The sequence below is a fragment of the Dromiciops gliroides genome, chromosome 4, assembly GCF_019393635.1.
Source record: "Dromiciops gliroides isolate mDroGli1 chromosome 4, mDroGli1.pri, whole genome shotgun sequence".
Lineage (NCBI taxonomy): Eukaryota > Metazoa > Chordata > Mammalia > Microbiotheria > Microbiotheriidae > Dromiciops > Dromiciops gliroides.
This window is the reverse complement of record NC_057864.1, coordinates 425935016-425948924: the sequence shown is the minus strand read 5'-3', so window position 1 is coordinate 425948924 and position 13909 is coordinate 425935016. Positions and strand designations below refer to the sequence as shown.

Below are 13909 nucleotides of genomic sequence, written 5' to 3'. Positions count from 1 at the left end.
AGAATTTAGCAAAGCATTTGATAGTCTCTCAAGATATTATTGTGGGAAGAAACAGAAATATGTGGGCTACATACTAGTAAAATTAAATAAATTCAAAACTAATGAAATAGCTAGACACAAAGAGTAGTAAGCAGTGGCTTCATATAAGCTTAGAAGATCTTCAGTGGAGTCCATGGGATTGGTGCTATTTTAACATTTTTATCAATGACATAAAAAGGCATAGATGATATGCTCTTCAATTTTCTAAGATGATACAAAGCTTGGGAGCATAGCAGTGAATGACAGAGTCAGTATTCAAAAAGATCCTGAAAGGCTAGAACACTGGGTCAAATCGACTAAGATGAAATTTGATATGGATAATGTAAGATTTTATATTTGGATTCAAAAAAGACAATTTCCAAAGTACAAAATAGAAGAGATCTACTTAAAACAGAAGTTTGCCTGAAAATGATCTAAGGGTTTTATTGAACTGAAAGGTCGATATGAGTCAAGAGTAGGATACACCCATCAAGAAAATCAAATGTGACTTTAAGCTACAAAAGTCAGAGAGGTAGGACATCCAAGAATATGGAGGTTAATGGTCCAGCTTTAACTCTGCCCTGGTCAGACTGCACAGTAGGTTAATCTGACTAAATTGACAGTTATTTTCAAGTACATGAAGGGATGTCACGCCCTTAGAGGGTTGTAAACCAAGGCTAGATAGATGACTGCTTGTTCAATATGTTATAGAACCTCCAGGACTGTGATCCTAGAGTTCGTATAACTCAAAATTCTTTACTCTAACACCAGTCTGGCAATGAGCCTCTCTGAACCTAGGTAGACACTATACCTGCACTTAAAGCTTTTCTCCACTCCCACTGCCATATAGAACCCTGGGCACCTCCACATCATGAGGCATCAGAGTAGACTGTTAGAGGAAGAAACTGAATAAGACTGAATACTATTTTACTAAATTGAACAGAAAGCAGGTTCCCCCGCCCCCCCGAAATGACCCATAAAGACCTTTTAATTAACACGAACAGCTTGCCATGATAATTTCTCCAGCTACAATTGAAGCAAAAAAAACCCCCAAAACCATCTTCCCCACCAGCATGCACATATGAAGGAAATGCATAGGCTGCAATATACTACTGCTGTTGCTACAAAATAAGGGAGGCAGAACATTTCTGCTTGCATACTATATACAACTGCCTTAGTTTCAATTCCCTTAGGGATAGTGAGCTCACTGCATAGCTTGTCAATCCCCAAAGAATAAGGGACTAATGTGAGAGCTAACATAGAAGATAAAGGGTTTGACTTGGGAGTCAGTTAAGACCTGGATTAAAATTCTGCTTCTGACATTTAGTAGCTGTGTGGCCACTGGCAAGTCAGTCTCTGAGCCTCAGTTTCTTCATCTGTAAAATGTGGAGAATCATACCTTTATTATGTTGCTCACAGGAGTTAGGGAAGAGGGATCCCTCTCGCTAACCATCCCAGTGATTAATAACTGCCATTTTTACAAAGCTTTAAAATTTAATGACATTACCTTATCTGAGCCTCATAGCAACCCAATGAGGACATGCTACAGGTTATTATTACTCCCATTTTATCAAGGAGGAAACTGAGGCTCAGAAAGTTAAAGTGATCTGAATAAACAGCCCAACTCTGGCAAAAGTCTAAATTAATGGGATAGAAGCATAGGATTTAGAGATAGGAATTTACAAATGAATTAATCCAACCTCCTGATTTGATAGAAGGGAAAAGTGAAGCAAAGGGATTAGCATTATATGGTGTAAATCTGAAGGAATTTCTCAAACTATCCTGCTACACTAACACTCGTTAATCTAATATCCTTATTTTAATGACAAATTGAAATGATTTTGTTAAAAGTATCTTTCAGATAGATCCTCGTTCTTCTTTTTCTTTTCTTTTGTGGGGCAATGAGGGTTAAGTGACTTGCCCAGGGCCACACACCTAGTAAGTGTCAAGTGCCTGAGGCCAGATTTGAACTCAGGTCCTCCTGAATCCAGAGCCAGTGCTTTATCCACTGCACCACCTAGCTGCCCCCTCAGACAGATTTCAAGCCTATATGTTGATTGTTTTGTTCTAGTTATTCCCCTGTACTATCACAGTTGGATCCTAAAATAATATTGCACTAGACCATACATTTCAGCTAATCCTTTCTATTGTTTTTATTTGTTTTTGCGGGACAATGAGGATTAAGTGACTTGCCCAGGGTCACACAGCTAGTAAGTGTCAAGTGTCTGAGGCCATATTTGAACTCAGATCCTCCTGAATCCAAGGCTGGTGCTTTATCCACTACACCACCTAGCTGACCCCCAGCTAATCCTTTCTAAAATAAAACTACTCAAAACTCTTCTGACACAATAGTAGGATAAATGTAATTTTCAGTAAAAAATTTAAAAGCCGGGGGCAGCTAGGTGGCGCAGTGGATAAAGCACCAGCCCTGGATTCAGGAGGACCTGAGTTTAAATCTGGCCTCAGACACTTACACTTATTAGCTGTGTGACCCTGGGCAAGTCACCTAACCCTCACTGCCCCGCAAACAAAACAAAACAAAAAAACAAAACAAAAAATTTAAAAGCCACAAACCTAACTGTGGCTATAAAAATGCCACATCTTATTTGAATTAAACTTCAAATAAAAGTAAGGCAAACCTTCCTAACAAGTAATGATACAACTGTGGAATAGGCTGTCCCCGAAGGTAGCTGAGTTCCCTTTCACTGGAGACAAAATGAAGGTATATGTAGTGAGGATTCTTGTTTAGATATGGGTTGGACTAGCTGACCTCTGAGGTCCTATGATTCTATGTCCAATATTTAGTCTTTATCAATATTTAGCTTTGTATAAAAACCATTATATAAGTGGTCAAAATTATTCATTTTTTACAAGCAGCCCAGAAATGAAGAAAAAAGAAAAAAAGGCTCTAACCATCATACCAGAGCCATGTGAATGTCCATGACCTCCATGTTGGAAAGCAAATATTCCTACTAGGTTTACAATAAACCCAAGCACAGAAACAAGTAGTAGTCTCTCGTGGTGAACATCTGGAGGTGCTAATGCTCTCTAGAAAACACATAACACATAAGAGACAACATTAAAATCAAAATCTGATTAGATAAAATGATAAAAAATTAAATGACAAAGCAAAAAATCACTAAAGTTAAAATAACAGCATTTAGTGGCTCTAATTTTCAAAAGAAAAAGCCAAATTCCAATAACATAACTGTCTTGCACATAGTAGGCACTTAAAAGTGCTTGGTGAATTGGACTAGGTTGTAAGCCATCACAGGATATAAGGTAGTAAATCAGAGAATCATATTCAAAGTGGGATGGGACCTTGGAGATGATCTAGTCCAACCTCTTCTTTTTTACAGATGAGGAAACTGAGGCCCAGAGAGATTAAGTGACTTTGCTCAAGGTAAGACACAGATAGTTAAGTGGCACAGGAAGTAAATGTTAGAGGCAGGATTTCAGCCCTCTAATTCCAAATTTCCATTGCACCACGAAATGTTAAAATCATAAACTATGAATTATTATAATTACACTACTTAAATAATTTAAGTACCTGAGACTTTATTTGGGTAGGAATTGTCTTAGAAAGTATGTATAAGCTTATCTGTTGATAAGCTTCATCATTATAACTAATAATGGTGATGATAATAATAATGATGATATCTCCATAAAACATCTATTTGTATGAATCCTACAACTGACTCAACATTTGCTCTCTTTTTGTTTTCCTAATACATTATTTTTCTTCACATCTAGTATGTCCTTTACAATCCAGGTCAGAATTGATCTTCTTTGTTTATGAAGTATTTTCTGTTTAACCCCACCCTTACTGGATCATTAACTTTGCACTTTCTCAACGTTCTGTACATAGTTCATATTGCATCATCATGCTTTTTTGTTTTGTTTTCAAGTTGTTTCAAATTTAATGGCCTATCTTACTAGAGAAGGTATATTATGAACTCCTCAAATGTAGATTTAGTGTATTTCTTCTCTTGTTAACAGATCTTCTATTGTATTTAATATAGCAGTATAAATGAGAATGCTTCAAGAAATCCTTGCTACATTACTGCAAGAATGAAAAATAACTCTAAGACAATATGCCTAGAAATGAAAAGTCACACTTCAGGGGAAAAAAAAGATTTACTGATTCTAATATACTGTACCTCAACACCTTCAGAGAAAATAAAAAAGGCAGTGAAGATCAAAAATAGGCCATTTACAAAACCAGCCAGAACTTCCGCTCTAACATACCTGGGGAATGACCAAACAATTGAATTATTAACTGAAAAAGCATATAATAAATTCACATTTTTTCAAAGGTTTTAATCTATACGGCACAGTTGCATATTTCCAAAAATGTTCCAGGAATCTATGAATAAAAGTGGTATGAATGGAGGAATGGGAGGAAGTAGAGCATGAGAGTGATGTTAATTCTCATTAAAGAAGAGTTATAATTAACAGTTAAATACTATACCAAACATAGATTACAAAGGAACAATTGGGAAGTACTTATCAGAGAAAGTCAACTTGGAAAACCCTAGACAAACATGCAAATCCAAATTCCTCAGTATCATTAAATTAGAGAAATACAGAACAAGACAACTGGTCGGTCACATGTGCAAAAGCAAGGGTGGGGAAAAAAAGGACAAGGAGAAAAGATTTCAGTAAATTATAACTTTCCATTTTTAAAAGAATTAGTTATAATTTCTTCCTTTCTACACTTAAGTTAACACAAACTGTAACTTTGAGTTAAAGAAAAAAAAATTATTCAGCTTCAAGGATTATTACAGAAGCAACTTGACATTTATATTTCCATCACTATTCCCCAAGAGCCTAACAGAGATTTTTTAAAACCTCCATTTTTAAAAGTCAATTCTACCTTTCAATTGGAACTTTGTTAAATATTACTGATTTCTTCCTAGATTTCTGAAACTTGGGATACATATCAGAGTAAAGTATTAGGGGGAGGGAAAGATCTTATTTTTTCTTTTGTCCTGCTTGGCTAAAGTCATTAGAAACAATTTTATTTTAGCTTTCATACATTTTCAAAGGGTGCTAGTAGTAGTAGTAGTAGGCCTCTACCAGTCTCGGACGACCATGGATCAGTGCCTTGAAGAGCCACAGGCCACAGTGTGGCTGTGCAGTTCGATAAGGGAGCCACAGCTCCTGAGTGACTTATAACCGGTAACTGCCGCATCCCATGTTGTATCTACCCCATGAGGAGTAGCTGGAGTGTCCTCTCCAGGGCGCTGGCCTGGGTGGATCAATATGAAAAACAAGCTGTTGCCCATGCAGCAGGTTTTCCCTCTCCCCGACATTGGTGGATCCAAAGGAGAGGCAGAGCTAATACAGTTTGGCACCAGTGCCGCATTGCCAGAGGGATGTGATGTCCAACATCCAACTGCCTAGGGGACTCCGACTCCTGATTTTTCCTTGGGGTTAACACCCAAAGCCTTTCCCATATATGGGTATAGCCGCAAGGCAGTGGAGGTTTAAAATCAGGGTTTCCTTCCCCTAGGCAGGTTGCCTACCCAGGCTGATGAGCCCCACCTGCCCGAAGCAACTGGTTTTAAGGCGCCAGTGACTCACCTTCGCCCCTTCTGTCAGTGGAAACAGTTCCACCATGAGAAGGCCAGGAGTTGAGCTTTGGTTGTCAGAGGCTATTTGAGACGCACGCTATTGGAGCATTTTATAGAGAGTGGGTGCTAACACATGTTAATCCATCTAATCACCAAACTTTAGAATTGTATTAGAAGACACTAAAATTGCTGGCCTATAAAACCTTTTGGCTACTAACGTAAAAGGCAAAATGTTACAATTAGAGCATAATATTTTAATTTTAGATCACTTAATTATACTTGGTCTTGTATTAATGTGAAGTGAGTTCTACCATGTCCTTAGGGTTGCACAAAGCAATAATATGTATGTCTATAGCGATATAAGACAATAACATTTAGTATTATTTAAAGGTTTTATATTTTAAATATAATCAATACATGTATTCAGAGGAGATAAAATGATAATACAAAACAAAGGATCCTAAGCCAAAATTTATTCTGGCTGCTCTGTTAAAGAGTCCAAAGCCTAGCAACTACATGAATATAACTTTTCTGTTCCCACAGCTAATTGCTAATTTAATTAGATTTGCTTTGATTGGCCTTGTGGGCTAGTATATAAGGGTATATTTGCATAACCCTGGCACTCTGGTATGAATGAACTACAAAATTTATGATGGATATTTGTATTTACTAAAACTCTTATAAGAGATCAGAAAGTAAAATTCATAGATTTACTAATGGCTTTTTTTCCCCAGAGGATCCTTATTGGGTTTTCAAGCTTTCCATATAAATACTACATTTATGTATGCAAGGGGTATAGATACACCACAATTATGCTCTGAATGACTGATAGTCAAATTTCTCATTTTGTAGGTCATACAAATATGGGAGGGATAGCTAATATGCTAGAAAATAGATTCAAGATCCAAAAATGCTGAGTCATTCTAAAAAGATTAAATTTATTTGGAATAAATTTAAAGTCTTAAAACTTAAGGAGGTAATAGAGGAGTTTGAATGGCAATATAGCAATAAGAGTTGGGGACTTCAGTGGTTGAAAGTCAATGGGTATTAATAGTGTGAAACAGTTGCCCAAAAAAGAAAGGCAGAAATAAAATGTGAGCATCTCTATATCTTGCCCTGGTCTAATCACTTTGGGAGCACTGGAGTTCAGTTCTGGTACCATCATTTGGGAAAGGCATTGATCAGATACTATAGAGCAGCAAGAAAAAATGATAAGGATGATGAAGGGCCTCAAGTATATGAATACCTTATGAGACTCCTGAAAGAACTGAGTGCGTTAAAAGCCCTATTGGGAAAGACATCTTCAAAGTAGTTGAAAGGCTATCAGCAAAGAAGGATTAGATTTGTCCTGTGTGGCCCCACAGCACAGAACCAGAAGCAAAATTATGGAATCTGCAAAGAGGCATATTTAAGCATCTACTTAGTGCTGGTCAGTGCTGAAATAGCTGGCCTCTTTATCCCAGTAGAGGCTTTCAAGGAAAGGCTGGAAAACTGCCTGCCATGAATACTGTAGAAGAAATTCTTACTTAGGTAGAGGTTAGACTAGGTCACCTCTGAAGTACCTCCAACTCTTTAAGAGTCTATGATTCTGGGGCTTATCATATGGACTTTTTATCCAGTCTCAGAAGTTCAATGATAGTGGTACAAGAAGGATGACTATTAAATAAGCAAATACTCAATTTGATCACTGCTTCTTGCCTTCCTTTAGGGTAACTTTGGTCTGCTATTCTATTCAGTCTCCCTATTCCCAAGCACTGTGGAATTTATCCAAAGGCTTAATGCCTGACCAAAGGATCAGATAACCAGCTAATTGTCAGAGATGCCAAAATCTACTGTGAGTAGTCATTGAAAATTATATCAAAAGTTACCCCTGTTTATTACCTTTCATGAGATAAAAAGAATCAACCTAAACTAATGTTTACTGGCTTACCACTGATTCAACTTAACCAGTCTGTTCCAGTTATTACGGTTACTCACTTTATGCCATCTTTATTTCACCCCTCAACTTCAACTGCAATCATTACATTAAGGCAACCCCTGCAAAAATCCATAAACCCATTTTAAATATAAACATAAAATGTTTTAAATATAAAATGTTGGCAAACATCATTATAACCTCCCCTACTGAATAATCCTGCCCAAAACAACCAGTGAAACTATCATGCATCGACCATGGATTCAAAGGGAAATCAATTATGATTCTACAAATAAGTATTTTACACAGAAAAAATATATACCAGGACAAGCACTTGATGAACTAACAATTTAGTTTACAAACGAAAATGTTGAAAAACTTCAGTAGTTTTTCAAAATATTAGAACTAAAGATATTGTAAACTCATTTCATACAGAACCAGAGGGTTCTTTGTTTTCTTGGTTAAATGTATATTCTGCTTAACAATCACCAAACATACAATACATTGATAGCTGATTTTCAAATAGGACAAATGCCTAGCATTGAAACTATACTGGGAGCAGCTAGGTGGTGCAGTGGATAAAGCACTGGCCCTGGATTCAGGAGGACCTGAGTTCAAATTCAGTCTCAGACACTTGACACTTACTAGCTGTGCAACCCTGGGCAAGTCACTTAACCCTCATTGCCCCGCAATAAACAAAATAAAACAAAAACCCCTATATTAAACAAAATTTAATCATTATTAATGATTCAGAAGGCATTTATTCATGATCTTGCAGTGTCAGGCTCAAATTATTATGAATATCAATTATACTATGGTAGTATGTAAAATATTCTGGTCATTTAAATTTTATATTTTTTTCAAATTCTGAGCAAAACAGGGTTTACCATATGTGCTGGTCACAATAATATGAATAATTTGCCTATTATTTCATCCTTTATGTTTGCAAAACCGAATATTAGGAGAGACCTGATCTATAGACATGACAGATGCCTACACACTGATGGAAACACACAGTAACCCCACCATCCACAAATGTAAAATAATATATTTGTAGAATAAATGAATGAATCACAAAGAACAAATCACAGCAAAGTTAAGTATTTTGCAAACTCTAATGTATTACATAAATGTGAGTTATTAATCTCAAAGAATAGTTCAGGATGGGGACCAGATCACTTTAACACAGTGCCTTGGATAAAGCAAAACAATCAAAGTCATCTTTAAAAAAAGTTTCAACAGCCTGCATATAATCATGGCCACAAAATGTATAAGAATATGGAAATAAGGAACATGTTTCCATCTACTCTATAATACAATGACTCTAAATACATTATCATCATGCTATTGTTGTTTTTATTGAGTTGTTTCAGCCATGTTGTTTCTGGGTTTTCTTGGCAAAGATAACTGGAGTGGTTGACCATTTCATTCTCCAGCTCCTTTTACAGATGAGGAGCTAAGGCAAACAAGAGGTTAAGTGAACTGCCCAGGATCACATAAGCTAAGAAGTGTCTGAGGCCACACTTGAACTCAGGTCCTACTGACTCCAGGGCTGTCACTCTATCCGCTGCCCCACCTAGTTGCCCCTCATCATGATACAAACAAGAAAACAAAAACTCCCTTTTCTTCATGTGATTTACATTTTGCAAAGCTGCTCTACTCACAATCACCCTGTGAGGTATGCTGTACAAGTGGATTTTTAATCCACATTTTACTAAATGTGATGGAGAAGCAGAGGATTGAAAGAGTAAATGAAATTACATAGCATGTTAATGTCTGAACGTTAATGTCTGAAGTAAGATTCAAACCCTGACTACAAACCAAGAGCTCTAGCTTCTTTACCACTGTCATAAATAACTTCTTTACGTTAAATTTTTTTTACCAGTTTAAATACCTTCACCTAATATACTATTAAGATTTTGTGAAATAAATGTCTCTTACCCATAGGAAAAAGCATCATTATCTCTCCATTTTGAAATTACAGAAGCTGCCAATCCAGCCAAGATAGCAGTGCTGTCGAAGAACATGTGAAAAGAATCGGAAATCAAGCCTAAACTGGGAGAAAAAAAACACACACACATATTAAGTCACAATTATAACTGAATATTAAGCATACTGAAAAATTTCAATATAGTAACAATCCATGAGGAATGTCCAGCTTAAAAAGCCAACAAAGAAACATAAAGGACACAATTTTACATATGAAGAAAGAGAATATTAAAGATAACTATGTAACACTTTCAAACATAGGTTATCAAGGAATATCTAAACCAACTAATAGTTTAATATTACTTGAGTACCAACCTCTTGCAATCTGGCATCAGACAGCAAAACTCTCCAATCTTACTAATGACCTCCTAAATGCTAAATCTAAAAGATTTTTCTCAGTCTTCATCTTTCTAGAGCTCTCTAGAACTTCTGATTTGATCGTTTCCTCTTCCTAGCCATTATGAGTGGTGTAAAACTCAAAGAAATGAGGGTCACTACACCATATGCAGGGATTCCTATGACCACAGTCATCATCTAAGTTTGATTTCCTTTTTTATTTATTTTGTTAAGTATTTCCCAATTATATTTTAATCTAGTTGGACCTAATTGCAAATATCGTGGGTCACATTCCTCATGTCTGACACCTCTGCTCTATACCCTCTGGATTTTGCGGACATTAAGTGTTCCTGGTTCTTCATCTTAACTCATCAGACCCCATTCGTTTGGTTTCCTTTGCTTAATTGTCATCCCTTAAGTGTGGATGTAACTCAGAGGTTTGTCCTGGGCCACATTCTCTCTGTATTTTCTTGATCATGTCTTAGATTTTCCTGAGTTCAGTTCTATGTATATGATTCCCAAATCTATAGATCTAGCCCTCACCTTTCTTCTGAGCTCCAATTTTGCATCACTTACCTACTAGATAAGCTCAACATGACAAAAACAGGACTCAGTCCTCACTCCACCCCCAAATAATGCACTTATTTTATGGCTCCTTATTTCTGTTAAAGGCACTATACTACCCTTCTTGTCACCCATGTTCACAACCTAGAGGTCTAAGTCATGCTTCACTCTTCCTTCTCTTTACACCTTTCCTATCCAATCAGTTTTGAAATCCTGTAGATTCTACCTCCACATCTTAGTACTGATCTCCTTTATGTAGCTATTTATGTAGCTACTACCCTACATCAGGGTCTTTATCACCTCACTTGGACCACATTTCTCCCTGCCTCTAGACTCGCTCCCTGCCCCCCCCCCCCATCAATCCGTTTCCCAAAGCACATTGACCTCGCCACTCCCCTGGCTCAAGATGCTTGCTATTTTCCCTAGGATAAACTACAAACTCCTGTGCCTGGCATTTAAAGCAGTTCACAACCTGGCCTGATAAACTATATTATTCCTCACCCAAACTGGTCTCCTTGCTGTTCCTATACATGACATTCCATCTACCACCTTCATTCCTTTGTACAGGCTTTCCTTTCTGCTGGAATGCCCTCTCTCCTAACCTTTGCCTCAAAAAAAAAAAAATCACATAATTCTTTAAAAGTTAAAAGTACATTCCATTGGGGGTAGCTAGGTGGTGCAATGGATAAAGCACTGGTCCTGGATTCAGGATGACCTGAGTTCAATGTGACCTCAGACACTTGACACTTACTAGCTATGTGACCTTGGGCAAGTCACTTAACCCTCATTGCCCCACAAAAAAACCAAAAACCAAAACAAAACAAAAGTTCATTCTATCTACCACTTCCAACAAGAGGCTTTTTCTGATCCCTCAGGTGTTAGTCCTCTCTCCCCTAAAAATACTTTTTATTGACTCTATGTATTTTATATATACTTAACTGTATACATCCCTGCTCCCCCCCCACCCCCAAGTTGAATGAATCCAAATATTTAACTCCTCAGTACTGAATCAAGGAGTTCAGCTCCTGACTCACACTGATGATCCCTCAAACTCTCTCACCTGTTGATTCCTTAAATCTCATGACCTATTCCTGTACTCAACCTCAGCTACACAGGAGAAGGTGACACTGGATCTCAGTATCTTTTACAAGTGTATCACTTCCTGGCACTCCTCTATAGGGCCAGAATGTCCTATTATCCCATCTGTCCCTATACCCCACCCCTCCTAAATCCATTCTTCTCCCTTATGGGGACCTCCAGTTCCTTATCTCTCAGTCCTTTGTCAGGCTAATAGCCCTACTATGACTTCACTTCCCTCCCTTTTAAGTCTAAACTCCAGTGAACCAATTCAGCTCCACACAGTCCTCTACATTCCAGAATCCCTTGCCCCTTCTCTTACTGGCACTCATCCCTTACCAAACCTCAGCTCTGGAACAGATCCATCATCTGTCTCCTCTATTCCTACTCACAAACTTCTAAATAGAGCTTGTGGAGGGGGGGTGGGGGGGTGCAGGGAGGAGAGTCACACAATTGTGCTAACTGGGTACATTATTAATTCATGTTATTCAACTTGAACTGGGCCCTCATTATGATGAAGGAGGCTAAAAAGGGCTAATAGATAACCAATCAATTGTAGCTAAAAGGGGCTAACAGATAACCTAAGATCAATAGTACCTAAAGGATTAACAGAGAAACTAAAGTTTGTGTTCTTATCAACAGGACAGTAACCAAGAGGGTTCAAGCCCCTATCAACGCTCGACATCAACAGAGACAGTAACTATGGACAATTAACTATTAATAGCCATTAATATTCCTAGATGATAGGACACCTAGAAACCAGATCTTCAATAAAGAGATATCAAAAACAGAGACCCTCTGGGTCTGACAAGTTTAAGCATGTCTTTATGAATATGCACAGAGAAGGCCAAATGTGTCCTTAGGTTCACCTTATAATGTGTAAACCCCCAAAACACACCTCCAAGGGAAAAAAGGTGCCCCCTCAGGGTTGTCTTAGGACCCCAGGAATTCAAAGTTAAGATAAGACCTCCCATGTACCTCCTTAAGGTGGAGATAACCTACTTTTTCTCACTATAAATATAACCATCTTTCTTTCCCCTATTTGAGATACCTTTTCTTTTCTATGGTATTCTCCCTGTAGCCTCACAGTATTTTAATAAAACTTAGGAAACTGAGTCACTGAGTCTTGTAATTCCTTTGGGACACCTCCCGATCAATCTGATCAATTAAATCCATTACTACTACTACTTCAACTACAGTAGGGTAGTACTTTTTTTACTCCTTACTAATTGACTTTCTATCTCCCTATAGCTTTTCCAAACCTTTTCTTTCCTGACATCTCCCATACCTCCTCTTTCTCCTTCCTCTCTCAGTAAGAGGGCCTTGCGGGCCTTGCCTCTTTATTGAGGAAAAAAAAAAAAAAAAAGAGGCCATTCAATGTGAGTTGCCTCTTCTTCCCTTCATCTTAAAATTCCTTTACATTCACTCCCCCATTCCTTTACCCCAGTCTCCCTCCTGCAATGAGGTGGCCCTTCTGCTTGCCAAAGCCAACCTTACTACCTGTGAACTTAATTCCATTTCTTCCTATCCTCCCCACAAAAATGTATGTCAATCCTTCTCCTCCCCCCTTTCCCTCTTTGTCTCCCTATGTACTGTATTCTTCCCTTCTACCTTCAAACCTGCCCAAGTCTCATACCTTAAAAAAAAAAAAACCCTCCTCTGGACCCTGCCACCATTATTATCCAATACCTCTCTTCCCCTTCTCAATCAAATTCATAAAAATAATCTGCACTTGCTGCCCCCTGGTCCTCTAACTTCTCAAACCTTTGTAATTCAGTCTTTGATCTCATCATTCAAGTGAAATTGCTCTATCTAAAATTACCAATTAACTCTTACAAAACCTGATGGTCTTTTCTCAGGCTGCATCTTTCTTAACCTAAGTGCTGCGTGCTACAATTCTGACTCCTCCTGGATTCTCTTTTATCTGTTTTTTGGTTTGTTTGTTTGTTTGTTTGTTTTTGGAGACATTACTCTCTCCCGGCCCTTCCCCTAACTATTCCTTTGTTTTGCTGGTGCAACATCTAAGTCACTCCTCCAAACTGCGGATATCGCCCAAGGCTATGTCCTAGGTCTCCTTCTCTCTATATATTCTCTCCCTCAGTAACCACAACAGCTCTTAAAGGTTTAATTATCATCTCTTTGCTGATAATTTCCAGATCCACATACCTAGCCCCAGCCTCTCCCCTGAGCTTAGATTCTGCAAAATGCACATTTCAAATTAGATGTCCTGGTGACGTCTCAAACTCACAAGTCCAAAACACTATTCATTCTTTCCTCCCAAACTCACCACATTCCAAACTCCCCCTTATTTGTCAAAGACACCACTTTCCCCTAGTCTGCCCGGGTTATAACCTCAGTGTTATTATAGACTTCTCACTTCCTTCACCTCACAGATCCAATCAGCCGCCATAACATCTCCCATATCTGATCCCTA

At 37.9% G+C, this 13909-nt stretch overlaps 1 protein-coding gene across 1 annotated transcript in view; it reads right to left on the bottom strand.

Moving 5' to 3' along the window:
* Positions 1–13909, bottom strand: part of SLC30A7 (solute carrier family 30 member 7) — a 73515-nt gene that overhangs the window by 45906 nt on the left and 13700 nt on the right. The window contains exons 3-5 of the mRNA XM_044001551.1: positions 9451–9564; positions 4179–4266; positions 2940–3066 (exon numbers count right to left, since the gene is read on the bottom strand). Of these exons, the coding sequence (XP_043857486.1) occupies positions 2940–3066; positions 4179–4266; positions 9451–9564 (329 nt within the window). The remainder of the gene's footprint in view (positions 1–2939; positions 3067–4178; positions 4267–9450; positions 9565–13909) is intronic.